At 44.3% G+C, this 26,817-nt stretch overlaps 1 protein-coding gene across 2 annotated transcripts in view; it reads right to left on the bottom strand.

Moving 5' to 3' along the window:
• GON4L (gon-4 like) overlaps nt 1–26,817 on the bottom strand; it is a 3,426,849-nt gene that overhangs the window by 1,886,605 nt on the left and 1,513,427 nt on the right. For both annotated transcript variants that reach the window (XM_044080158.1, XM_044080159.1), the window contains one exon: nt 7,037–7,108. In XM_044080158.1, the coding sequence (XP_043936093.1) occupies nt 7,037–7,108 (72 nt within the window). The remainder of the gene's footprint in view (nt 1–7,036; nt 7,109–26,817) is intronic.

The raw sequence follows: 26,817 nt of genomic DNA, 5'->3' as shown, positions 1-26,817 counted from the left end.
AAGGACATTGCCTATTCCCACACCTTCACAGCCTTATGACAAAGCAGATAAGTGCGTGTGCTCCCTTGCTTGCTGATGTACCACACAACAGCTATGTTGTCCGTGTGAACTGCAACGGTTCCCAGAGGGAGGCAGTCCTGAAAGGCTTGCAATGTGAGGAGGACTGCTCTCATCTCCAGTACATTGATGTGCAGTTTGGTCTCTGTGCCACGTGCCTTGAACTGTGTTTCTTTGGTAATGCCCCCTACCCCAACAGGAAGCATCCAAGGTCACGGAGGCACTTGGGGGGGGGGGGGGGGTCTGCCTGCTAGGAGGTCGGGACACTGAACCCACCAAAAGAGATGATGTCTATACACTGGAGTGAGCTGGATTAAGGCCATCATTGGATGAGACAGGGAAGACCACTGGACTGCTAGAGTCCACTGGAGAACCCTCATGTAGAACCTGGCTAATGGCACCAGACAGATTGCCACCGCCCTGGACCCTAAGGCCCTGAGGATAAGGTGGACCCGGGGATGAGTCAGCTCTAGCAGGCATTGGACATGAGATCTGATGAAATGTACACAGCGGTGAGGGAGCACTGCAATCTCTAACACAGTATCCGCTGAATCCTGATGAACTCCAAATTTTGGGATGGAATAATATTTGATATGGGTAGATTTACTGTAATCCCTAATTGATCGAAAAGATGAAGCTCAAAATGTGTAGTTGCTGCCAGACAATGCTTGGTGGGAGCTCTGAAGAGCCAATTGTCGAGGTAAGGAAACACCTGGAATCCCTGCAGTCTCAGGTGAGCTGCGACCACTGCCATGTATTTGGTGAACAACTAGGGGGCTGTGGCAAGACCAAAGGGAAGGGTCCTGGAGTGCTTGTCTATTTTTTTATATAACAGTATGCATCGGGGAGATCCACTGAGCACATCCAATCGTCCTTGTGCAAAAGAGGCACTATGGACTGGACGGTGACCATCCAAAACTTGGACTTCTTGACAGAGAAATTTAGCACACTGAGGCCCAGAACTCGATGTAGGTCCTCCGTCTCCTCTGGCATCAAAAAGAAGCGAGAGTAAGTTCTGGATTCTCATTGTCCTGGGGAGAAACCTCTTGGATGGCTCTCTTCTGGAGTTTGAGCACTTCTTTTCTGAGCTAACTCCCTCTGAGGGGTTGGGTGCATCGGGGAGGTACCTCCTGACTGGAGGAGACGACTGAGAAAAGGGAATAGAATAGCCTCCGGAAATAATGTTTAGCACCCACCGATCTTTAGTAATATCTGCCCAGGTCAAAGGGTGCAGTGACAAATGACCCCTGACTACCCCCAGGGCAGGACAGTCGGGCAGTGCCTCAGTAGCATTGGGGGGTGCTTCATGGAGAAAGGTTCTCTGGAGCCCTGATTTTGCAGACCCCCCCCTGCCTCTGGGGTGGAGTCTGCCATTGAACCCTCTCCCCTGACTTCTAGAAGAGGGCTCATCCCGAGCATCTTTGAAAGGCAGACTGCAACTTGTGAAACCACATTTTCCTGGCCCCACATTGCATTTTGGAGAAGGAGCACTGAAGGGTAGAAAACTGATTCCCACAGCCGACAAGGTCTTGCCTTCCTGCCCACTGTGGGCTGACTGTTTCTTTGACAGAAGGACCAAAGAGGGTAGATCCATCAAAGGGGGTGTTGGTTAAGAATGCCTTAAAGGACACCGCAAATCCACAAAGGTGCAGCCAGGCATGACGCTGAATAGAGATGCCTGTACTGGCTGCTTGAGAGGCACCTTCCACAACGTTGCCAATCAGTCTCATGGAGGAATTAGCCACGGAAGTGAGTGTAGACAGCTTGAGGGACACCTTACTTAGCTCCCTGATAAACAACTTGGAAAGGGACATGGTAAGCTCCTTGACCAAGTCCCTCTGGAGTCGGGTGAAATGTCCCAAGTAGTTAAGCTCCCACAGACCAAAGGTAGCTGAGGAGAAAACCCACTTTCCATTTCTGTCAACTGCCTGGGACTCTCGGTTAGGGGGACGAACAGACGTACTCTGCTCAGTCAGCTCTTTATTGGTGGTGGCAGCTACCACAATACTATCAACTGGTCCACCCTTAAACCAGAACTGTTTGTCGGAAGGGGGACAGAAATTTATTGTCATGCTTGGGAATAGGCTCCACAGTATCAGTCTCCTTCCACGCCCTGACGACGACAAGGTCTATAACTTTGTCAGTGGGGGGGGGGGGGGAATCCAGGAGGTAGATGGTTCTATTCCAAAAGCCTTAAGGAACACGGACTCCTCAGAGGATGGGGGAGGGAAGACCATCCACCTTTAAGCTTGAGGATTTCAAAGATTTCCCCAAAGGAGACATCTTTGGGCGGAGATCTGAGGGACCCAACCATTTAAATCAAGGTCCGTATCTTATGTGAGTGACTCCATAGGGGAGTCTAGGTGCCTCCTCTTGCACAATTTCTTCCGAGGCACCTCCTCCGGGGGGGGCGTAGGGAAGGAGGAAGAGAAAGGGATCCCAAGGTGGGGGTGACTCCCTCCTGAAGGCTAGTTCAAGAGGGCTGATCGGGAACAGGATGTGATGAGTTCACTCTGGGGGGGGGGGTCAGGGATGGTCTATGGTAAGCCCGGGAGGAAACTTTTCTGGAGGAAAAAGTCCTCTCTACAACCTGGAAGGCCGAAGGGCTGGACGATGTCCCATCCGCACTCCCGGCAGGCACACTGGCCTCCGGACAGTACCGACCCCATGCTGTTGAGGGCCAAAGCATCAAGAGGAAGGGACTGGTCTGAGAAAACACAGGGTGACAAGTCAGGCCCAGGACTCCAGCTGCCCAGGGGGAGGCCGAGCAGAGGCAGTCAGAGAGACTAATGGGGTAGAGACAGAGTGGCTCTAGGGACGCCCATCTCCTCCCCTATGCAACCCAGGGCCTAAAAGTCTGAAACCAACTGAATCAGACAAGAAGACAGCAGCGAAGGGGTAGGAGATAGACCCCTGGTCAGATGGGCAGAGAATCCAAGAAGCCCCAACCAATCTGAGCCTTGAAAAAGGACCTCATCCTCCTGTCCTTATCAGTCAGGAGCAAGGACCTAGATGACCCGGAGGACCTAGTTGAGGATGGATGACTGGAACCCATGGACCTCCCCTGCCTGTTCGAATATAGACTTCTGTGCTTGGAAGCAGAAGGGGACTTCCCCAAGCCAGAACCAAACATGGAGTCCTCTACAATAACTGTGGGATCTGACACCAATCCCAGATCTGACTACCTCAGATCCAAAGGCAAATGAGGATCCAAATGCTTGGATCCCACATGACTCAGATCCAAGGAAACTGGATCCATGGCTGGCCCGGATCTGAAGGTCTCAATCTGGAAGCCTTGGATCCGGGAGTAGATTTCTGCGACCTCAGATCCGATGGCCTTGGAGTGGAAGCCATGGATCTGGAGGGGAAGATGCAGGACCTAGGATCCGACTGGGCCGAGGCTGGAGTTGGATCAGAGGAAGTAGGATCAGTCAGCCTGGCCTTTTTAGGTGAAGAAGACCCAGGAAGACAGGGGGCCTTCCTCTTATGACTGGAGGGTCCAGACTTGGCCAGGGACTGGTCCAACTGACCCCCTTGGGTTAAACATTTTAAGATAAGTTTGTTTTGGCACTCGACCAGAGTCTGTGTGTTGAATGTGGCACAAATGTTGCATTCAACCTCCAGGTGGTCGGCACCCAAACAATAAAGGCACTCCTCATGCAAATTGGACACGGGCATCTTCCAACCGCACAAGGAGCACCTTTTGAAACTAACAGGGTTGTCAGACATGCTGGGACAAGAAAACAGCAAAGCCAAAGGGGCACATTGAACTCAGAAACTGGGAAGGAAAAACTACGGCCAAACCCAAAACAACAACCAGTCACACTATAAAGTATAAAACTAAGACTGAAGAACTATAAATCTACAGGAATAAATTAACCACAACAAAAAGGGTGCCAAAGCACATAGCAACAACCACTGAGAAGCAAAATGGGAGGGACTAAATACTACCGATAATATAACTAGAAAACACTAAATACTAAAAAAGGAAAAATTACGAGAAGAATTTGAAAAAAAAATTATACTTATCCCAAGTGGAGACTCGAGCCAGATAATCTGTCTGATGCTGAGCACGGCAAATGAGATCTTGGGGGGGGTTAGAGGGCAGCAAAGGATCGTAGGAGGAGCTTGAGCCTAGAAGCTGTCTGCAAAGTTCCTGGCTCGGATCCAATGTTGGATCCTCCGACCCAACAGTGAGGAATAGTGACATGGATAACATCAGATCCACATCTGTTGAGGCCAGAAAGGGAAAGGAGGATAAACACGACCTTCCTTGCCAAGGTTTTTGGGATAAAAGAGGGTAGAAAGAAAGGCATACCAAAGCCTCCTGGAGTGGGGGGTTGCAAATGTGGATTAGAGCATCCCTTTGGTGACTTCCCCTCTTGCAGGATCAGGGCAAAATACTTGCTGCATTTTGTGCTGAGCAGAGAGGCAAATACAAAGCAGAATGGTTGCCCCCAGCAACAGAATACCTGCTCTGCCACCATCAAATGGAAGGACCACTCATGAGACAGAAAGACAAAACTACTTAACCTGTCTGCTAGTACTTCTAATGCCTTTCTGTGGAGGGTGGCCAACCTGTTCTGTGGAAGCCTTACTATCTGGCATCTCTTACCCAGGTGAGCATATACAAATTCTGTTGTCTGAAAGGGATAAAACTGGACTTGTCCAAGTTCACTCTAATACCTAGTTGAGTGCAAAGGCAGAGCAAGAAGTCCCTGGCATGGACCTTTGTAGTCTGAGATGAGCTGCAATCACCACCATATACTTGGAGAAAAACCAGGGGGGAGTGACTAAGAAGGGTCGAGACTACCCATCAAATCTGCTCATGAGAGCAGGTGAAGTCTTCCTATTGCCCCTTTGCTAAAATAATGAAAGGAGTGTGCACGTATGGCATTTATTCCTCATCCCCATTAACATCCATGGAATCTGACATGAGGTATACATTTACAGTTCTCCTTGGACTCAGATGAGCAGATTCATGCTGCTTTATGGTCACCCTCTTCCTGAAAACCAGACGAATGTAATAAAGACAACTGGCCCTTTTACTTCTATCACGTTATGTACTGGAAGAATGACTAACAATGCAGTTTGTGGCTGCAGAGCAAGTTGTGTTGTAAGACCATGTATGGCAGCTGATGGGCATATATCAGAAGAGATTGCATCTTCTGCTGTGGGGGAGGGGGCTTGCACTTGTTCCGTCAACATAGTCAGTGGTGGTGTTTAATCTGAACGGGGAAATGAATTAAAAATTAATGCAACAACAAATTTTCCTGCAAGTACAGCACTAGGCCACCTGCTGAGGCTTTAATATAATAGACAATCTTCTTTTGGCAGAGCTTGCTGACTAAAGCCTTAAGGCTGCTGCTTCCAATACATCAAGACCAACAGAAAAAGACAAGAGGACTGTTTCCTAAGAGACCACTGCTTGCATTCTGACTTTATGTAATAGGGAACAAATGAGTACCAACACCAAATGACAGGCCGAGCAAGCACATGCTCAATGGGCAGAACTTGCATAACTGGAGGGGTGAAAAAACTCAAACCTAGACCAGTGGTCACTAGAAAGGAAGAGTGGACGCTTTTGGAGAGGCCATGAGGAGAAAGAAATGGAAAAGACACTGTCATTTGTAAATCTGAAAACACAGTTCAAAGCTTTGTCCCACTTCTCAAAGCACTATCAGCACAACCTGCACAGCCTGCATCAGATTCCAAATGCTAGGGGTCAGCTTCCATTAAGCACACATGGGTGGCAGCCAAAACAATGGAAAATGATGAGAAAGGTTAGCATACACACCTAAAAACTGGCGGTATAGCTGTCAAATTGTTCTTGGGGAGAGATACTTTTGTATGGCTTAGGAAGCTACTGACAAAGAAAACAGGGCTGGTTTCAGCTCAAGTGGGAAGAGTAAGCCTTCAGAATATGTGCACTTTTTGCAGACCATAAGGCCATGGAAGCAGGGTTGTCTGAAGTTTGTTACTGCAGGCACTAAACAGAAGGTTAGGAGAAAGGTTAGGGGCAAAGTCTCCTCACCAAGTTAACATGAATGATCAACAATGGAACTCTCATGTCCTGTACCTGCTTGTCAATGTTTGGATTTCTATACCTCACCTGAGGCTAGTCTCCCTTGGAGGGCAACTGTGGTAACAGGGGGAAGTCAGGAAATTAAGAGACATCTCTGTAGCAAGCTGATGGCCAGAGTACTACTGACAGGGATGGTGAAATGAGTGTTAGTGAGGGATTTAAAACACAAGTCAAAGAATATGTGCATTTCTTTGAAAAGCTACAATAAGACAAACTACAGTCACTCACTTTGAGGTCGTTAACACCTTTCATAGAGAGGTGCATAAGTTTTCTTTAACCTGTCTTAATGTGGATTTAGTTACTTATTTAGCTATTTATCTTTGTCTAACAGTAGTGGACTGATCATTTTCAGATACAGCCCAAGTGAATACATCACAATTAAAATAAAAGCACAACATATAATAGAGAAAAATTAAATGTTAGATTAATCAATATTTAGGACATACATAATTCCAATGCAGAGCCTGCACCCACTTACATCATCTCATCTCAACTGCTTTTTTAACACAGATGAAAATTTTCAGAATCTACAGCAAGTCTTCAGACAAATTCTCACACTGTCACATACACACAGATATCATTATTCATATTTGGTATATTATTGCCAGCAAGGTCTATGAAATGTAAACTAATCTGGAAAGACCAAGCATATATGAGCAAGGTTTTAAAATGTTGATTCATAAATGTTTCTATAGTAAGGAAAAGGAATAACTAAGCACGGATACCCAAAACAACTTTTCTACAAATACTGTATTGCATAAAAATCATCACTAGAACATGCATCATTTAGACACCATACACAGTTATCATCTGCAATGTAAAAATGCAGATATTTTATTTCTCAACAGCTTTTTGTGAAAAATACATCTGACCACAGCCTTTCAAGTCCAGTACCTCTCTCCGTTTGTAAGTGCGTCCCTCCGCTGGTACAGTTTTCTCTCGACGAGGGGTTTTCTCACTGCAGAACTGACAAAAAAATTAAGCAAGTTACAAAGAATTACTGCCTCAAAAAATAATTACCATTTGAAAAACTCATTTTTTTCTGTTTTTCTTCTGAAATATGAAGGTGTTGTTTTTTCAGAGTACCATACTCTATTCTGCCCAACAGTATGCAGTAAAGGCTGTACATAAACATGAAGATACCAACATACTCAACTCCAAAAATGAAGTAAAATTTTAAAACAAAGACATGATAACATGGTAAACACAACTTTCATCCATAGAAGTGGGAGGACGAAGCACTATCTTGTTAGCTCACACCAGTCAGTCAGTTGACTACAGAGGGCTGTCTATGCACCTTACACAAGATGGGTGAGGTAAGAGCTAGGACATAAGGAAGAAAGTATCTAAAAAGACTCCATTTCTATAATACACTGATATATCCATGATAAGTACAAATATAACCTTGAGAATGTCACAAAGGGGTGGACTGAATTGGAATATGACTTTTTTCCAATTTAAAGGGCATTGGCAAGGTCTTAGAAAAAAGTATATGAATAAGTATAAGAATGCTCCTGCTCCCACCCCACATAACTTACACTGGCAATTTCCATCTTCTTTTCTCTGTCCCTCTTAACACTGGCAATTCCCTTTTACTTTCTCTCCTAACTCATACATCCTTGTTCTTTCTAAGCTACTTGCAAAGAATGCATTAGATTGTACCTCTTAAGTGCAACCTTCCTAATATGTAATGGCTTCTCAGTATTTATATTGTAATGTTCCTTTTTACTAGTCTGTACCATCTGTAATGTTCTTCACTAGTCTGAACTATTTGTAATGTTTTGCTCTAGTCTGTAACACTTGTAAAAATTATAATCTAAAACCTATTGTAACCTTGCTTGCTTTTGGAGCTTTTCTCCCCAGGACTCCATTGAAAACGGGTTCATATTGGCCCAATGGACTATCCTGGTAAACCAACTGCAAATAAATAAAAATAAATAAATAAATATAGTTCTAGTAGTCTTAGAGAGTAAATGTTACAAGGCTGGAAAGAGGGATGAGAGTGGAATATGAACAAGTGTTTAATTACTTGGACATGTAGACTACAAAGAAAAAGAAGGGAGCAGTGGGACAAAATACAGTCACCTACTGTCAAGCATGAGATGGTGGAATTAATTAAGAAGGAAGGATGTGAAGAAAATGATGAAGGTGACAAATGGAATTCAAGAAGCAAGCACAAGGCAAACTACTCTGCTAGTGGAGTGAGATTTCACCAACGCATTTGCCAAAAAATTTTGGATTGATTGCCAGCTAAACATAATGCTCATCTGGAAAGTGTCTGCTGGCAGCAAGAAACCATTCCTTCCTTTCATGGATTAAAGAAAACAAACTAGTCCATGATCTACAACTGCCCCTCTTCTTATAGTCCCTAAGCTGATGGTACAGATGTCTATTCCTACCATTGTTTCTTCAACTGCAAAGAAAAAGTACAGTTGTGTACACATACCATAAATGTAGATGTTCAAGTGTATTCACTGTTGCAGTCATTACATTTGGGTTATCTGCTTGCAGGTAAGCCCTCAGTCGGCCTGATTAACAAAGTCTTGGGTCCTGCTTCGGTTGCTGTCCCTTCTTCCATGACGTCAAGTCGTCAGGGGTATAAAACATGCAGCCGACATCATTACATCAATTTTTCTTGCCCCAGATGTCAGGTGCCTCCCTAATGGGAAGCAATTAAACATAAAAGCACAAAGATATACCTCCAACAAAAAAGCAAATACACCAAAAAGGCGTTTAAGCATAGTAAAGGAAAGTAGAGGTATAGCCAAAAGAAGTTACGGGTTGGAGGAAGGGTAACCAGGACTGCAACAGTGAATACACTCGAACATCTACATTTATGTAAGTGTACACAACTGTACTATGTTCTTCGTGTTTCACTGTTGCAGTCATTACATTTGGGTAGATTTCCAAAGCTATGGTTGGGAGGAGGAATTTAGATAGCATTAGGGCCAGCTATAAGGCCCTGCAAGACTGCAGTGGCAAAGCCAGCTGAGAAAATTGGCAAATGATAATGCTTGCTGAAAGTATGTACAGAACTCCAGTTAGTAGCTTCTAGGATGTCCCTGGTAGGGACACCACTGAGAAAGGCTGTAGAAGTAGATGCAGCCCTGGTGGAGTGAGGTCTGATCCCCTGGGGGATAGGTTTTCCATGATGCTTATAGAAGAAATGAATGCAATGGCTTATCCATTTAGAAATGGTTTGCTTTGCTTTGAAATGGCTTTCCCCTCTGCCCCTGCAGCAAATGCCACCAGCAGTTGTTCAGATTTCCTTTGAGGTTTAGTCCTGTCCAAGTAGAATCCAAGTTGTCTGTGCACATCTAAGGAATGCAGTATCCGTTCCCCTTTATTCTGTGGATTGGGAAAGAAGGTTGGCAAATGAATGGACTGATTAAGAGCCACACTGGATACCACCTTAGACATGAAGGATGAATTGGTTCTGAGGGACACCCTGTCCGCATGAAAGATGATGAAAGGCTCCACTGCCATAAGGGCCTGTAATTCAGATACCCTTCTAGCTGAAGTGATTGCTAAAAGGAAAGCTGTTTTCCAAGAAAGAAATTTTAAGTCTGCAGTAGCAGCTGGCTCGAAAAGAGGTAGAGTGAGTTTCTCCAAGACAAAGTTAATGGCCCAGGCTGGGGTTGGAGCTCTCCTGGGTGGTCTCAAATTTTTGACCCCTCTGAGGAACTGCTTGAGCAGCGGATGAGAGAAGATGCGAGGTTCTGTGTTATAATGAGCAGAAATGGCTGAGGCGCGGACTTTAATGGAGGAAAAAGACAGGCCCTTGTGAAGCATCTCAGTTAAGTATCGTAAAATCTGTGGTAAACTGGGCGCTGCTATGTTCATCCCTTGAGAATGGTTCCAGGCACAGAATCTTTTCCATTTTTCAGCAAAAGATTTTCTAGTGCTAGGCCTCCTTGCCTCTAAAATGATAATCATCAGAGGTTTGCTGAGGGATGGTAAAGGAGAGATTAAGTAATTAACCAGGCTGCAAGGTTCAGGGTTGGAAGCTGATGGTGCAGAATCTGGTTCTCCTGCTGAGACAGCAGGGAAGAAGTTTGAGGCAGGTGCCATGAAGATAACCATGACACATTGCACAGGAGGAGGTACCAGTGTTGGCGCGGCCAGTCTGGAGCAATCAAAATCAACCTTGGTTTGTCCTGTTTGATTTTTAGTAATACATTGGAGAGCAGAGACAGAGGGGGGGGGAGGCATAGACTGATAGGTTTTCCAGCTGAAGGACAGAGCATCCACTTTCCAGGCTTGTTTGTGGTGAGTCCTTGTGCAAAATTTGTCCAATTGGTAGTTCTGGGGAGATGCAAACAGGTGTAAATCTGGGCTCCCCCATTTGCTTGTCAACATTTCGAAAATCCTTGGTTCCAGTTTCCACTCGTGTGGGTCCATGAGGTTTCTGCTTAGTCCGTCTGCCAGTGTATTTAATTTTCCTGGTAGGAAATGAGCTTGTAAGTGCACTTGGTAGCTCAAGGTTGTGTCCCACAATGCCATGGTTAGTCTGCAGAGGGGGTAAGAATGTGTACCCCACTGCTTGTTTATGTACCACGTAACAGTGGTGTTGTCCATCTTTACAATTAGTTGTCCTGGAAGAATGTGGTCCTTGAAGGCTGTCAGAGCATTCTGTGCAGCTAACATTTCTTTTTGATTGATATGCAGGTGCATTTGAATTGGGTTCCATTTGCCCTGAATGCACTTCCCCTGCCAGTTGAGCCCCCCGTGCATAGTCTGATGCATCTGTTAGGGTTTGGGTGGCAGGGGGTGATGTGAAAGGTAGTCCCTTGTTTTGGTGGCAGGCCTCTGCCCACCAAAGGAACTCTAGGCATAGGCAAGGTACGACAGGAATCATTGTTTCTAGGTCTTGAAAATGTAGTCACCATAGGCATTTTAGATACCACTGTAGTTTCCTCATATGCATTCTTGCATATGGAATTAGAAGAATGCAGGAGGCCATGAACCCCAAGGCTTGCAGTATTAGTCTTGCAGATAGTAGGGTTTTTGGGGCCACTTGTTTGAAGTAGGTTGTCAAATGAATTTGCTTTCCTGGCGTGAGGTAAGCCATCTGAGAAGTTGTATTCAAGCTTACTCCCAGGTATGTCATTTGTTGACAGGGTACCAGGTGTGATTTCTTTTCATTGATGGTGTACCTCAGACAAGTTAGAACCCTTTTTACAAAGGCCAGATGATTCAAAAGTATGTCCTGGCTTTCTGCCTGAATTAGACAATCGTCCAGGTACGGGTATATTTGAATATTTCTTTGCCTGCAAAATGCAATAACTGGAGCTAGGCACTTTGTGAATACCCTGGGTGCAGTAGATAAGCCAAAGGGCAGTGCAGAGACCTGATAGTGCTTGTAGTCTGCTTTGAAGCATAGGTATCTTCTGCAAGATTCCCTGATTGGGATGTGCAGGTATGCTTCTTTTAAATCTAGTGTTACCAACAAGGCATCTTTGCCTAGCATAGAAAGTAATTGGTGAAGAGTCAGCATCTTGAATTTTGGAATCTCCAAAAAGGTGATTAGAGTAGACAGGTCCAAGATAGGACACCATGAATTGTCTTTTCTGGGTACCAGGAAAATTCTTGAGTAGAAACCTTGTTCCTTTTCCTCTTCTGGTACCAGTTGAATAGCCCCCATGCTTAAGAGAGAAAGTACTCGTTTTTGGGCTTCTGCCCACTGATTTGGGGGTAGGTCCAGCCACCCATTTGGTGTTGGCAATGTGTGGAAGCAAAATCCGTATCCCTGGGACACTATATTTAAAACCCATTTGTCCTGGGTAACGAGTTCCCAATCTTTGCATGAAGAACAATCTTTTCCCCCAAAGGGGCAGCCAGTTGATAAGTGCTTGGAAATTTTAAAAGGAAGTCATTGAGACAGTTTACCATAGGGGGGAGTCTTATTATTCCCAGACTTGGAAGTGGAGGCCCCCCACTGCTTAGTTCTGTGAGTCCCCTGGGACTGAAACCTGGGGTTTTTGCTGTGTCTGGGTTTGGCTTGACAAGACCTGGAAGGGGTTGGAAAGGACCAATTCTTACAGGGCCAGTGCCTACTAAATCTAGGAAGATTAACTTGTAAAAAATCTTTAACAGTTTGCCTAGATTTAGCTTTATCTTCCATATTTTTAAGAACTTCCTCAGCCTTGTTGCCAAACAGGTGGTCCTGATTTAAAGGAGCATCCAACAATTTAGCTTTAACATGATCAGGCAAAGATTGCTCCTTAAGCCAAGCATGCCTTCTGAGCACAGACCCAGTAACAGCAGCCCTGCAAGAGGCCTCTAATGAATCAAAACCACATTGCAAAGTATGTTTTCCAATTTGTTCGGCAGAATGCATTAAATCCTGTAATTCTTTACTTTCCACACAGTCAGGAATCAACATAATTTTCTGTTTAAGCAGTCCAATAACATGTTGCTGATATTTTAACATATGAAACTGGCAGTTTAAAGCCCCAATGGCCAAGGTTGCAGAAGTGTAAACCTTCTTACCCCATCTATCCAGCGCCCTGGAGTCTCTATCAAAAGGGGTAGGATTTTCAGCAGTAGAAGCCTTAATGCCCTTGGGGCCCTGTGAAATAGTCTCTGGATCTACAATAGGATTTTTGAAAAGGAACTTGTGGGACTCAGGGACCCTGTAGTATCTGTCAGGTTTTCTGCGAGCACGAGGCAGGGAATCAGGGGCCAAACTAGATTCCGAGAAAGCATCATCAACAATGTCTAGTACAGGAGGAATAGCTAAAGGCCTATGCTGAGGTAGGAGAAGGAAATCCCTAAGCCTCTTTTTTAAATCATAAAAATCCTGGCTTTCCCAGTGGAAATGCTCCCTTAGAGTATGTAAGGTTTCCCCAAAAGAAAAATCCTCAGGAGGGGAAGCAGAGGGAATAGAGTCCTCTGGAACAGAATCCTCATAAGTAGGTAAGGACAAATCCAGATCATCAGAAGAGTCAGAAAAAACAGAATCCTGATCAGAAGATTCATAATCAACTTCAGTCCTAGGCCTCTTAGAAGGGGGGGGGGGGTTGGCTAGTCCTAGGCCTCTTAGAAGGGGGGGGGGGTTGGCTACCCCTGATTAGAGTTATTAGATCTTCAGCCATTCTTATCAGTTGTTTTTAGGCCTAAAGGCCTGAGGATGTGGCCTGGGCATCAGTTTTTTTAGACATGGATCGAGATTTAGGCCTAAGTAAATTAGGAGGTGTCTGTTTAATATGCAAGTCCGTAGGCCTGAATACACCCTCAGAAGCCGGTGCCTGCACAGCGGCTCCGGACCCATCCAAGGTAGATACATTCGCGGGTTCCATAGTTTAAGCATCTCCCAGCATACCAGACTCCGAACAGGTCTCAGTAGAAGCCTGCGAATCAGAAGTAGCAGGTATCAGGGGCTGCGAAAGTGCCTCACTGAGTACCGGCGAACTGGCGACTAGATTAGGAGAAGCATCGTCGGCAGTTTTGGACCTCGGTGGCCTGTATCTGTCTTTATCTTTGCGTTTTTTCGGAATCCCGGTAGTCAGATGGTAAACCGATGACATTTCTGGAAAATTACACCGAGAACCGAAATATTTAGAGCCGAAAATATACAGATGACGGATAGTGTGCTGATTAAATAAAGCACAAAACCGACAGCAAATTACGTCGTGGTCAGTACGAATGAAAATCTTTATGAGGTATTTGCTTTCCACAAGTAATACAATTATTAACTTTTACTGACATCGACAAGGAGCAAGAAAAAGTTTCCCCAACGGGGTACTTAGCTTTATTTGAAGACTTCGGTTCTGAAACTCGAAAACTAAAATTTCAGGAGTTGGCTGACTGGCACTTGCGAACTGCTTCTGCTTCGGGCACCGCACGGTGAGAAAGACTGGGGTAATGGCGTTGGCTGCATGTTTTATACCCCTGACGACCTGACGTCATGGAAGAAGGGACAGCAACCGATGCAGGACCGAAGACTTTGTTAATCAGGTCGACTGAGGGCTACTTGCAAGCAGATAACCCAAATGTAATGACTGCAACAGTGAAACATGAAGAACATCTGGGAGCCAAATAGAATACTTTAGTGAAAACTCTGAAACCACCTTTGGGAGTATGCGTGGGTTCATATAACCATCATCCATTCCTTGGGAAGACAAGATACAATTCCTCCCACGATGGCCTGAAGCTTACATCTTGGATGTGATATCCACCAGCAACAATATCTTCCAAGAGGCACAATTTAACATCACCCATCTAGCAGATTCAAGGACTACACACAGAGACTTATCTATCATGAACTTCAAATTCCAGTGAGGGTGGGTTCCTCAGCTTTCAATGAGGACAGGAATACAAGCACTCCATTAAGGAACAGTTTAATCAGCCAACCCTCCAGAAGGTAAAGATGTACATATATGCCCTGACCAATAGAATAATGGAGATCCAGAGAAAGTAGAGTAAAATTTTAATCTAACATTAGATGTCATTCCATATCACTGTTGCAGTATTCATAACCAAAGGGATCTCCTCGTCAAGGACAGTATACCAAAAACCTTTAGCGCTTACAGGCATCGTACTTCACATGCATGCTCTCCACACAAGCGTAGGGCATAAAGGTGACACATGGATGCATGCATTCAGAACTGATAAAGCCCTAGAAGGAACAGAATGCCCATAGGGACTAGAAAAACATGTGCATCCAGAGGGAGAAAAGCCCCTTGACTAGGAGGGCAAGAAAGAAATTACAGCAGAGGGGTAGGAGGGAGGAAGCAAATACTACACCAGTGAAGAGAAGAATTTCTACTGTTATGTTAAGACTTTACACAACTGTACCACATCATTTCATATCACTGTTGCAGTTTTCATAGCTTAAGGGAAAGTACAAAAACTCAAGAGGAAGCCTGGGTGGAGGAAGTCACAGAAGAGGCCTCCAGAAACTCATCCAGGATAGTCCTGGCAATAACATTCAGCTTGTAATGCTTACTGAAAGTATGAAGAGAGGACCAAGTTGCAGCCTCAGGGATGGAACTGATATGCAGCCTCTTGGAAAAAAACCACCAGAGGCGGCAATAGCTCTAGTAGAATGGGGCTTCGCTGATGAGGAAAGACATTTACCATGAAAAGACTAACAAGAAATGGCCTTAGAAATCCAAGAAGATATGGTCTGTGTAGAAACTGCCAAACCTAAAGAGCTGGTATGGAAGGAAACAAAAAGTTGCTCAGATTTGTAAATAACATCAGTTCTATCCAATTAATATCTGAGCTGTCTATGCACATGCCAGGTGTAAGAACCTTCTCACTGGCAGACTGCGGAGAAGGGAAAAAAAGGAAGTACGATGAACAGACTGATTAAGAGGCAACTCATTGATCACCTTGGGCATTAAAAGAAGGTGCAGTACAAAGAGACACATTGTTTCTGTGTAAAACTAAGAGAGAAACAGCCGTGACAGCCTGAAGTTCAGTCACAATTGGCTGAAGTGACAACCAAAAGAAAAACACTCTTCAGAGTACAATGTTGCAAGAAAGCTGAATAAGCAGGCTCAATAGAGCCAGAGTCAATTTTTCAAATACAAAATTTAGGTCTCAGGAAGGTGAAATAAGCTTCTTGGGAGGCCTGATATGAAGGACACCTTTAAGAAATTGCTTGACCTGAAATCTAGAAGCCAGTGGCGAAGTCAAAAACAGACAAGCAGAAATTGCTGACAGGTGACCTTTAACTGCAGAATATGCTAGCAAAGCATGGAGCAGATCACACAGATAGAACCACAGGAACCTGCACAGGTGGGGAATCCTGATAGCGAGGAAGGCACCAGACAGAAAATATTTGCTATTTGGACATGCATGGTTTCCTGACCTCCTGCAGGAACTGAATGATGTGCTCAGAAAAGACGTGCCGAAAAGGGATCAAACCCCTATCACCCATAGTGTCAGTTGAAGAGCGGACAAGTGAGAATAGACAAAATATACCTTGTTTTATGTGAGAAGATCCACCTGGTGAGGTAACTTGTGGTAACTGCCCCGGCCAAGTGAGAAAGAAGGGAGAACCAATGTTGTGTGGGACAAAGGGATGTCCCCAGCAAGATTTTGAGAGTCCTGCCTGATGTTGTGCAAAATGCATGGCAACAGAGGAAGGGGAGGAGAATCCGTAGAGAAACATCCCCTTACAAGGAAAAGATAGGGTGTCCACTTTCAAAGTCAGAAGACTTAGGACTCTAGCACAGAACAGTCAAAGTTGTCTGTTCAGAGGCAGGACAAAAAATGTACCTGAGGAATATCCCTCCAATGGGCTATGCCCAGAACACAATTCTGTGAAGCATTCATTCATGAGCTTGTGTGCTGGACCTGCTCAAACAGTCCACCACTAGATTGTGCTCTGAGGGAATGCAAACTGTCTGAAGACTCAATTGATATTGGACAGCTAGATCCCAGACCTGAAGAGCTAGTCTGCAAAGAAGATAGGACCTTGTGCTGCCTTGTTTGTTGACATACCATATCACTGTGGTATTGTCTGTGAAAATTTTGAGGGGCCTGGAATGAAAGACGGAATGAAAATCCTGAAGAGCTAGAAACATGGCCATCAGCTCCTGTATATTGATGTGGTCCAACCTCTGATGAAGAGGCCAGAGACCCTGAATTCTGAGGTAGCCAAAGGAGGATCTCCCAACCCCTGTCTGAGACATCTGTAATGACTTCTTGAGTCCAAACTGGAGCCTGGAAAGGGTTTAGAGAAAGGTGAAGAATCCACCACTGAAGCTCAAGCTTGAGAGAGAAGGAATGGTACCAGGAAGTCCAGCAGTGGCAATGTTGGAGCCAAACTGACTTAAGGTACCACTGAAGCTTTCTCAGGTGTAGCGTGGCCAGATGCAGCATGGAACTGGCGGAAGTCATGAACCTGAGAACCCTGAGAAATTCTCTGTCTGCAACTGAAGCCAGAGGAAGAAGAATTTGAAAAAAGGCAGTAAGAGACAGGGCCTTTGGGGGGAGGGAAAGATGCCAGCATGGGAATGGCCTGAAGCCTGCAACCAAGGAAAATATGATCTTGAGAAGGAGTCAGAGTTGATTTATGGTAAACACCAGACTAACAGGGAAATAGTAAACTGGGGAACTTGAAGCAGAACTCTTCTCATCCTGCAAAAGGTAATGAGAGGAGCAAGTCATGTGGCGAATACCCTTGGGGAGCAGAGAGGCCAAATGGCAAACTGGAGAACTGAAAATGCAAGGAAGAAATGGAGAAATGTAAAAATTTCATGAAAAGGGGATGGATGGGGAAAAGAAGGTAGGCATCTTTGAGATTCAGAGAGACCAAAAAGGCCTAGGGTAAAACAGGAAAAATAATCTGAAGAGACAACATTAAAAAGGAAGGAATCTTGGTGAAGGTGTTGAGTTATGAAAAATCCAGAATTGGTCTTTAAGAGCCCCCTTTTCTGGGAACTAAAATATTCTGGAATAAAAAAAACATCCCTACATTGTAAGAAGACACAGCTTGAATGGTGGCCTTGACTAAAAGAGAATGAAGCATCTCCTGGAAAAGAGCAAGTTGTTTCCAAGGAGGTTGAGGGATGCTCACAAGGGGAGGAAGAGATTTCAAACCATGAACTATTCCTGGCAAATAATGGACAGAACCCAAGAGTCTGCTGTGATCTTTAAAAAATTTGGAAGAGACAAAGAAAGAAGGAGGGATAAGGGAACCTGGCTGAGGAAAGGGGAAACAAACTGTCAAATGGAACCTGACTTAACCTGAGAAGCACTTAGCAGGAGGCACACATCTAGGACCATTTCTTCCCTTAGGAGGAGGAAGAGAGAGCCTACAAACAAAAGATTTGAAAGGATAATTCCCCAGAAACATAGGAATAGTAGAAACAAAAATATGTTGCAACTTCTGCACGGCTTTACCCTTACCCTGGAAAGACTTGAAAAGTTCAACAGCAGCAGCGCCAAAAAGTTTATTACTATCCAAAGGAGCATTGAGTAGTTTGGTCTTAATGTCAGGTAAAGGCTGAAGATGAAGCCAAGAGTAACGTCTCATAACAGAACCTAAGGCAGCAGCACTGGAAGACATTAGCTGTATTTGACAGACTGGCAAGCAACTTGAGAGGTAGAGCCCAACAAGGAAAGGGCAGAAGCTTTCCCCTCAGAGTCAGGAGGGTCAAAAAAACACTTTGGAAACCTGAAAAGAGAGCCAAAACATACCTAGTCATACGAGTCTGGTAGTTGATGGCCTCAAAGTATGAAGTGTCAGCAGGATAAATCTTTTTGCCCAGCATCTCCATAGTTCTACTATCCTTATGTGAAGGGAGCAACTTGGTAGATGACAACAACTTGGAGGGCTTGTCAGACGAGACAGGCAACACAGAGGGTCACAGCAAGCAGAAAGGCATTTATGAAGAAATTACATTTGTCAAGCACCTTGTAAAACCTATGAGGTTTCTTGGGTGCAGGAGGCTGACAATCATGGGCCACAGAAGCTGCTGAAAAGGTATCCAAGCAGGGCAGCCAGAACTGGGGGAACAGCTGTTGGATTAGGCGACTCCATCTGGAGGAACTTGTATCTTTTCTGAATGTCAGTCCAATCCCAGCTTAAAGAACTCCATCATGTGGGCAACAGTATCTCCAGAGAAAAGTTTCTCCAAAGGGGAATCTGGACTAACAGGCTCCTCTTCCTTTGAACCATAGTCTAAGGGGGAAAGAACTTGAGAAAAGTAAGTCAGGGACTCTTCCCCAGAATGTAGATCCTCATCTGAAGAGTCCAGTTCCCTGGATCTTGTAAGAGGAGTGGAAGAAAAGGGAGGGGCAGGCAAAAACACCCCTTGAGAAGGCTTTAAAGTCATAAAAACATTAACCAGAGTAAAATCCTGCCAATCACGTTGGGGATCCTTAACTACACAGGAAATATGCTTGGTTTACTGTGTCGGCATGGACCACCCTTAGAGGGTCAGACCCCTGCTGATATTCAATAAGTGTAGTTGGGATCTCCTCTCTAAGATCTGCAGAATAATCCTCAGTCCCACTGATGTAATCAGCGGAGATTCCCCCTCAACATCAGAAGTAGATGTCTGTAAAGCCTCTGAGGATGCATGCTAGCCTCTGACTGGGTCACAGCAGAGGAATCTGAGGCAACCATCAGACAATCCTCTGGGCTTTCACTAGCCGCAGGAGAGATGTATGACAGAGATTTGACAGAAAGCCAAATCAGACCTAAGTTTTTTGGCCTTTTTCTTCACAGATGGCTGACCCTTGGGATGGGAAGACTCTATCATAGCACTGTCAGCCAACAACTTAAGACACAGGTTTTCAAAGTAAATAAAGCAAAGAGACAACTATGTAGGGTCTTAGGGACAAAAGTCTGGCAGCTAGAACACTAAGTATGGTTGTGAGAATCACCCAAACAGAAACGACGCTGGTTGTGATGGTATTTATGGGAATATGCCTCCCAAACTGACATTTCCCTTTCTGGATGCTAAGAACCCAACAGCACTAAATAAAAAAAGATAAGAAGAAACCCCAACATGGCACTGATGTAAAACATGGCTTGGTAACCAGCACAGCAGAACAGCATTCAGACTGATGTTCAACGATGGCATTTGGACTGTCGGTAAAGAAGTTCTGAGTGTCTGTGCCCTTGTACCCTACACCTTGAGGAGAGAGCATGTGTGTGATGTACGACATCAGTGGTGTCTGAGCTACGGAAAAAGCTCCTGTATGTTAACAGACAGACTGATTTGTGAAACCATTCCCCAAAAATGAGAATCTCCGACTTGATGAAACAGATTTGGCCAGTGGAAGGTTTCCTGGCAGCCTCAATCACCACAGAGACCCCTGCCACCAAGTCTAGTGGAATTCATGAGTGTATGAAGTAGAGTTGTCTGGCTTCCCTACATAAGGGACATCCTTGGTAAGTATCTATAGAGTTTTCTGTATAAATAGGAGAGTTAGTGTGTGATCCCAAGCAACAAGTTTTGATCTTTCTTCCCAAAATTTTCAGTGGGGCATGGAATCATCAGGGATATGAGCTGCTGAGAAAGAATGCTTGATAATACCACACAGCCATTACTTTGTCTGGGGGAACAATCTTGCTCCTTCTTGCTTGTTTAAACTAATTTAACTGACTGGCAGTCTAACTACATGAACAGAGGTCCCGGAAGTAGTACTTTTTCAAGACCATCAAGGGTAAAAGCACTGTTATAATTTCCACATAACTGGGTGATATACAGTCCTATCGTCAAGTAAGAATTGGGGGTGTATTCCCTATACAGAATGTGAGAATCTAAGTAAGCTCTCCAAACTACTGCTGAAGCATTACTTATCAAGACGTGATGGATTCAGCTGTTGAATGGTGAAGACCCACCAGAAGACCATGACTGTCCACCAAACAAGGGTCCAATACCAACAACAAGAGCAAGTCTGTGAGCACATAACTCTGAAGTTAATGACAATTAATAGATGTAACACGCTCATCTTTTAAAGTAAGCAAACAAAAGGCATCATGAAATTCAGTCAGTGACATACAAAGGATAGCTCTCTTACTTATATCATACGGTTCACAAATAAATACTCATGATCTTTGGGAAAAATAAGAAAAAGTATATTTAAAGGGTCTGAAGTTCTGAAATTGAGGATAAAGTACAGCTTTCTGATTTAAAAACTCGCATTTGCACTAGTTTTCCCCCCTTTCCAGTAACTAGTTTAGTCCAGATACAGATTTGTAGTTTTAGCACTTGAATTTGATTATTTGTGATCAGCACTTGTTCAGAACTTGTTGTAACACTAAATAACTGTGTCAATATTAGATCATCAAAATGGCAGAACTTTGAATGATCTAATATCGAACCCAATATCACGAACGCTGAAAACAGCAAAGCTGCACAAAACCGAATTCTTTCCTAGGGAAAGAATTTGGCTAGCCGCTGTTGTGACTTCACTGTTTTCAGCAATGCGGTGGAAATTTACGGGTTGGGTAAAGGTAAGTGTGTGACTGTGCAGACATTCGGGTTAGGGTGCGAATCAGTAAGTGTGCGATTTGGGGTTGGGGCGGGCTAAGTGAGTTAGGGTTAGGGTGCAAGTGAGGTGTGTGCGCGACAGTGAAGGACCTTAGCGTTAGGGTCTGGGTGAAGGTAAGTGGATAGATAGTAGTGTATGTGCAGTGTAGTGTAGGGTTAGATGTAACTTTTAAATGTATGTGTGTGGATTAATGATTTTTACTGTGCTTGTGGTGTGTGTGTGTGTGTGTGTGTGTGTGTGTGTGTGTGTGTGTTACTTAGAACAGCAAGTTTTTTCCCAGGGAAAAAATTTGCTGTATTGAGGTTTCAATATTGTTAGGGTTCGGGTTTTGCAGTTCGTCGTTACAGCATTCAATAATGTGCCGTTTCGATGATCTGATATAGACCCTAAATAACCTACTAATTACTACAGCACTCAACCTTTCTCATTACCTAGAGGAAAACAGTTTTGGTACTTACTTTCTTCACTTACTTAGAGAAAAACAGCTCTTATACTCACTTTCCTCACTTATCTAGAGGAAAATAGTTTTTTATTCAGGCATGTCCAAGGGTCAGCTCCCAGTGTTCTCTCCTGTCTATCTGATAAATTTGGGCATCTTGGGGCAATGCAGAAATTGCCTCATGTACACAGACAACCCTCTCCTCCTACCACCCAACACTACAACCAGTGAGAGATGCACTTATCTAGCCAAACTGGAGGTAAAGCTCTCTCCAGCCAAGACTGAAGTTGACAGTCAAGAGGAGAAGGTAAACACTTGCACCACACCCATCACATAGTCTCACTAAATCTACACCACCAAAATCCACACACAGAAACACAAAAACAATCGCAGATGCTCTCAATAATAATCTGCTCAAGCAACAAAGACCTCCAAAGCAGAAATGCAAGCAACCTCCACCCCCCAACACAACCCAAATGACACACAGCCTGCAGCCTCAGTGTGCTACTCAACCAAAGCCAATAAGACAAAACAACCTACCCAACATACAAGACATAGGTGACTCTATAGTCAGGCACACTGATGTCCCACTCACCAGGCTAAACAAGGAGAAGGTTACTGTCAGTTGCCTGTAGGATGCCAGGATCCGCCACATAACCCACGCACTCAGGTCACTCCACAACAAGTACAAATATGAGTCTGTCGTTGTCCATGTTGGTGTGAACGACCTGAGACGTACCTCCCTGGACTAGAAGAAGAGAGACATGGAAGAGCTCTCCGATCTTGTAGCCTAGGAAGGTATGACCCTAGCCCTGAGTAGCATTCTGCCATCACCCAGAATGATACCGCAGTACAAGGACAAAATGATTGACTTCAACAACTGGCTAAGCTTCTGGTGTCATTCTAAAGGGATTCGGTATCTTTCTGCCTGGGATGACATGGTTCAAAGACCACGATGCTTTGCCAGAGATGGCCTGCACCTGTCACCCCTGGGATTCTGAATACTGGCTAAGGTTCTTGCTGTCCCAATAGTGCCTTTTTTAGGCAAGGTTCAAATGACAAATTCACCACCGTAAATGGAACAGGCAAGCAAAAACTAAGGGTGAAGCTACTCAATGCTAGAAGTATAAATCTCAAAATGCACTTATTCAAGGCACTCCCTAAAATGGAGAACATCAATATCTGTGCAGTGATTAAGACCTGGTTCAAGGCTCCAGACAGCACCCCTGCACTACCAGGCTATAACTCATACCACACTTTTCAGCCATGTAACCTGGACTGGAACACCAAAGGCAGAGGTGTGTCCATATTCATTAAGGATATTTACACCTCCAGGCTAGTTGCTCAGCATAATGCAGCTGAGGTTATCCAAGTGCAACTAACTCTGGGCAAAACTGCAATCCAAATTGTAGCTTGCTACAGATCCCCCACAATGCCCCAGGATTCCCACTCCTCTTTTCTTGATGTACTGGAAAATATTAGGGTTCAACCGAACACACTAATAATGGGCGATTTCAACTACCCCACCATTAACTGGGAAAGCTACTCATGTACCAACTCCTTAGCTCAACACTTTCTGGAATTCATAAATTCCAATGCCCTGGATTAACTTATCCACACCCCCACCAGGGGCAACAATATCCTAGAGCTAGTAATTACCAACATGAGTGACCGGTGTTCCACACCTGAAGTCAACGCCTCATTGGTCCGATCCGACCAGAAGTTAATTAACCTAGATATCCACATCCTGCCCCCATCCCCCATTAAGGAAACCATGGTAAAAAATGTCTCCAAAGCCAACTTCATGCTTCATAAGACAGAAGTGGTGAACTTCATAATGCCTATGCAGATGGACAATACAGTTACGACTACTAAATCCTACACAATTGCACTTTATAAGCACTTACACGAGTGCATGGATCGCGCTATCCCAAACAGAACCAAGATGCTATCCTCCAAAAAAAGGAAGCCAATCTGGTGGTCCCCTGCCATAAACAAACTGTACAACAGAAGGAAGAAACTGTTGCAAAAGAGAGCAAAATCCCATGAGTGGAGGAGCTCCCTGGTCAGCCTCAGTAAGAAGCTGCAATCCCTGATAAAATCCTCCAAAGCTAGTTACGAAAACAAAATCGCCACTAATTCTAAAGACAACCACAAAGCATTCTATAGCTATGTCAAGAATCTCAATGGCAACACTCAGACCTGCTCTCAATTACAGCACAATGGCACTAAACATACAGACCCAAATGATATTGCCAACATCCTGGCAAATAGGTTCAGTGCTAACTTTACCCCCCTCTCACCCCCTAAAGGGCCCATCTCTGTACCGGAAGAATGCAAAGTTCCTGTAATCATGGCTGCACAGGTAAAAACTACATTTTCCAAAGCCAAGAACACAGCATCCATGGGACCAGACAACATTCCAGGCTGCGTTCTACACGAACTACAGAATGAACTGGCACCCCACCTAAGTACCATGTTCAATCATAGCCTCACCTCAGGCTTTGTGCCCGCTAAACGGCGCACAGCGACGGTGATCTCACTCCACAAGGGGGGAGCCACCACGGACCTCGGGAACTACCGCCACCATTAGCCTAACAAGCCTGGTCGGCAAGGCCATGGAACGTATAAAGAAAGACATTGGTAATCTCCAAACTCTGGACCCCACCCAGTTTGGGTTTGTAAAAGGGAGATCATGCCCCCTAAACCTGATAGACTTATTTGAAGCAGTCACCAAAGCTTTAGACGAGGGTAAGGTGGTTCACACAGCCTATCTGGATCTTGCCAAGGCTTTTGACACCATCCCCCTCTCTGAAATTATAGATAAACTCACTAAACTAGGTACAAATCCCTATGTCACAAAATGGGTTGCCAACTGGGTCACCCACACTGTGAAAGTAGCAGACTCCAAATCCGACTTCAGACCAGTGCCAAGTGGAGTACCACAGGGTTCAGTCCTGGGTCCTCTCCTGTTTGGTATCTACTTCTCTGAAGTACAGGCTAACACAGAAAGTCTTTGCTTAACAAAGTACGCAGATGACAAACTAGGAGCCATAATCAAAACTTCTAACAATGTGGACATCCTACAAAAGGGCCTCACTTATGCAGATGCCTGTTTGTCAAAGCCATGGCCTCAAGCTCAGTGCCAAAAAGTACACTGTCATCCCCTTTGGTAAAAACTCTGTACCCATGAACTACAACATAGGTGGTAGTATACTTAACACCTAAAGTGTGATAAGAGACTTTGAGACACAGGTGGACAGTAATCTCGCCTTTGATAATCACATTGCCACAGTAGTCAAGAAATCCTTCTACGTGGCACACCTCATCACAAAAGGTTTCTCAACCAGAAAAAAAGAGATCATTGTTTCCCTCTACTCATCACTCATTACAGAGTACAACGCCCCTTTTGGTATGTACCTCAGAAGACATCTACAACTGGAAAGGCTGCAGAAATACCTCACAATGAGGATTACCGGCCTCAAACAGATGCCCTACGCAGACAGTCTCAAAAAACTTCAGCTTTACTCCATCGCATATCGCCTACTCAGAGGTGATCTCTGCCTAACATACAAAGCTATGTCAAACTCAAAGCTGTTGGACATGCTCCACTTAAAGAAGTCCCAATCCATCCGAGCTACACACAACCCTGTCACCACAATAAACAGAACATGCTGGAGGGATAGATTCCTGTCCCAGAGACTTCCCATACTCTGGAATAAACTACCTATCTATATCAAACAAAGCTCCTCATTAGTACTTTTCAAGAAAAATCTTGATGATTGGATGGGAAATAGGAAATTCACCCCGGGGATTACTTCTGTGGCTCTGCTCGACAGTGGCAAAGGAAAATAATTTTCTTGGGTGGCAAAAGCCAGGGTACCTTTTTGGCTAGGCTTGTATAGGGCTGACAGCCTAGTACCTACCTATCAACCTATAAGTTAAGTCTCAGAGATAAACATTCATACCAGGAAACAGATTTATGAACAAGAGTATCATCATTTTCATGTTCAGTAACTTCATCAAGAATGGTACAGTTCGCATCTACCCAAGAATTAGGTTTGTGTGTTAATGGTTCATGAAACACTTAGAGCCAAAGATGAATTTTAATAGTGGACAAGCAAAGGCACGACTTTAGAAGAATTTTTAAGGTATGCCAAAGTGTCATCTGCTATATGAAAGAGTGGCTTTAAGTCTTCTATATGCATGCACAGAAGGAATTATTTCATTAGGAGGAGTGAGCAGATTTGAAATGTGGCTTCTTAGTTGCCAGCCTGATCTGTAAAATGTTCCGTCACAGCAAATCTTACCAATACTGCTTATTCAAAGCTCATGTACGCAATCTCAGACAAATGAAGATAAGGCAGAGCAGACTGCACTGCTCCTTGGTCAATAGGTTTCATGTACATCTAAGTGAAGCTATGGGAACAACTCTTGCTGTTCTTCTTGGCTTTAACCAGCACCATCCTAACAAATGAACACTGGGGAATGAATATACATATCTCCTGCTTCATAACAAGGTTAAGGCATCTAGTAAGGAAGCCCATGGTCCTGGCAGTAAACACAAATACAGCAATTTTTTTTTTCTTTTACTTTAGTGAACGGGATCACATTTGGTTGTCTGACACTGAGCAGATCATGGATCAATAAAAGCAGAGTAGCTCCTGATGGTAACACCACAATCTGTAAGCCATTGAATTTTCTAACTCTCATGTTCAACCATGGTCTGTTAGTTGCTGCCACTTGCCAAGGATTCACACCTTCCTGCTGCAGGGACTAAGTGAAGCTGCTTACTAACTCAATTAACTGATTTCCCAATGTTGGGCTGTATCACTGCTCTATGAGCTATACTTCATTTTTTTAATTGTGAAATATAACTCAAAACTCCAACAGAAAGGGGAAAGACAGTACTTGCAAGGTGGAGCAACATTGCCACCTGCATCTATCATGATTTGCATACTCAGATCATGTCTCAGAGCATGCAAATTGTATTGTTGATGTGTTTTTCTCAATTTTTATTTGCCAATCCTGAGTGTGACAAACTACTGAAGTTTAGATTACCTTCAGTACAGCCACATACAACCACAAGGCCTTCTATAGTTATGTAAAGAATCTCCATGGCAATACCAAGATTTGCTCTGAGCTACTGCACAATGGAATCTCCTACCCCGAGCCAACAGATATTGCAAACATACTGGCGAACAAATTTAGTGCAAACTTTACCCCCCCCCCCCCCAAAAGGACCAATGACAATACCAGTAGATTGCCAGGC

This window comes from Protopterus annectens, chromosome 8.part0, assembly GCF_019279795.1.
Source record: "Protopterus annectens isolate FY-2018-M chromosome 8.part0, PAN1.0, whole genome shotgun sequence".
Taxonomy (NCBI): domain Eukaryota; kingdom Metazoa; phylum Chordata; order Ceratodontiformes; family Protopteridae; genus Protopterus; species Protopterus annectens.
Note: the sequence above shows the minus strand (reverse complement) of the source record. Positions and strands in the feature narration are given on the sequence as shown.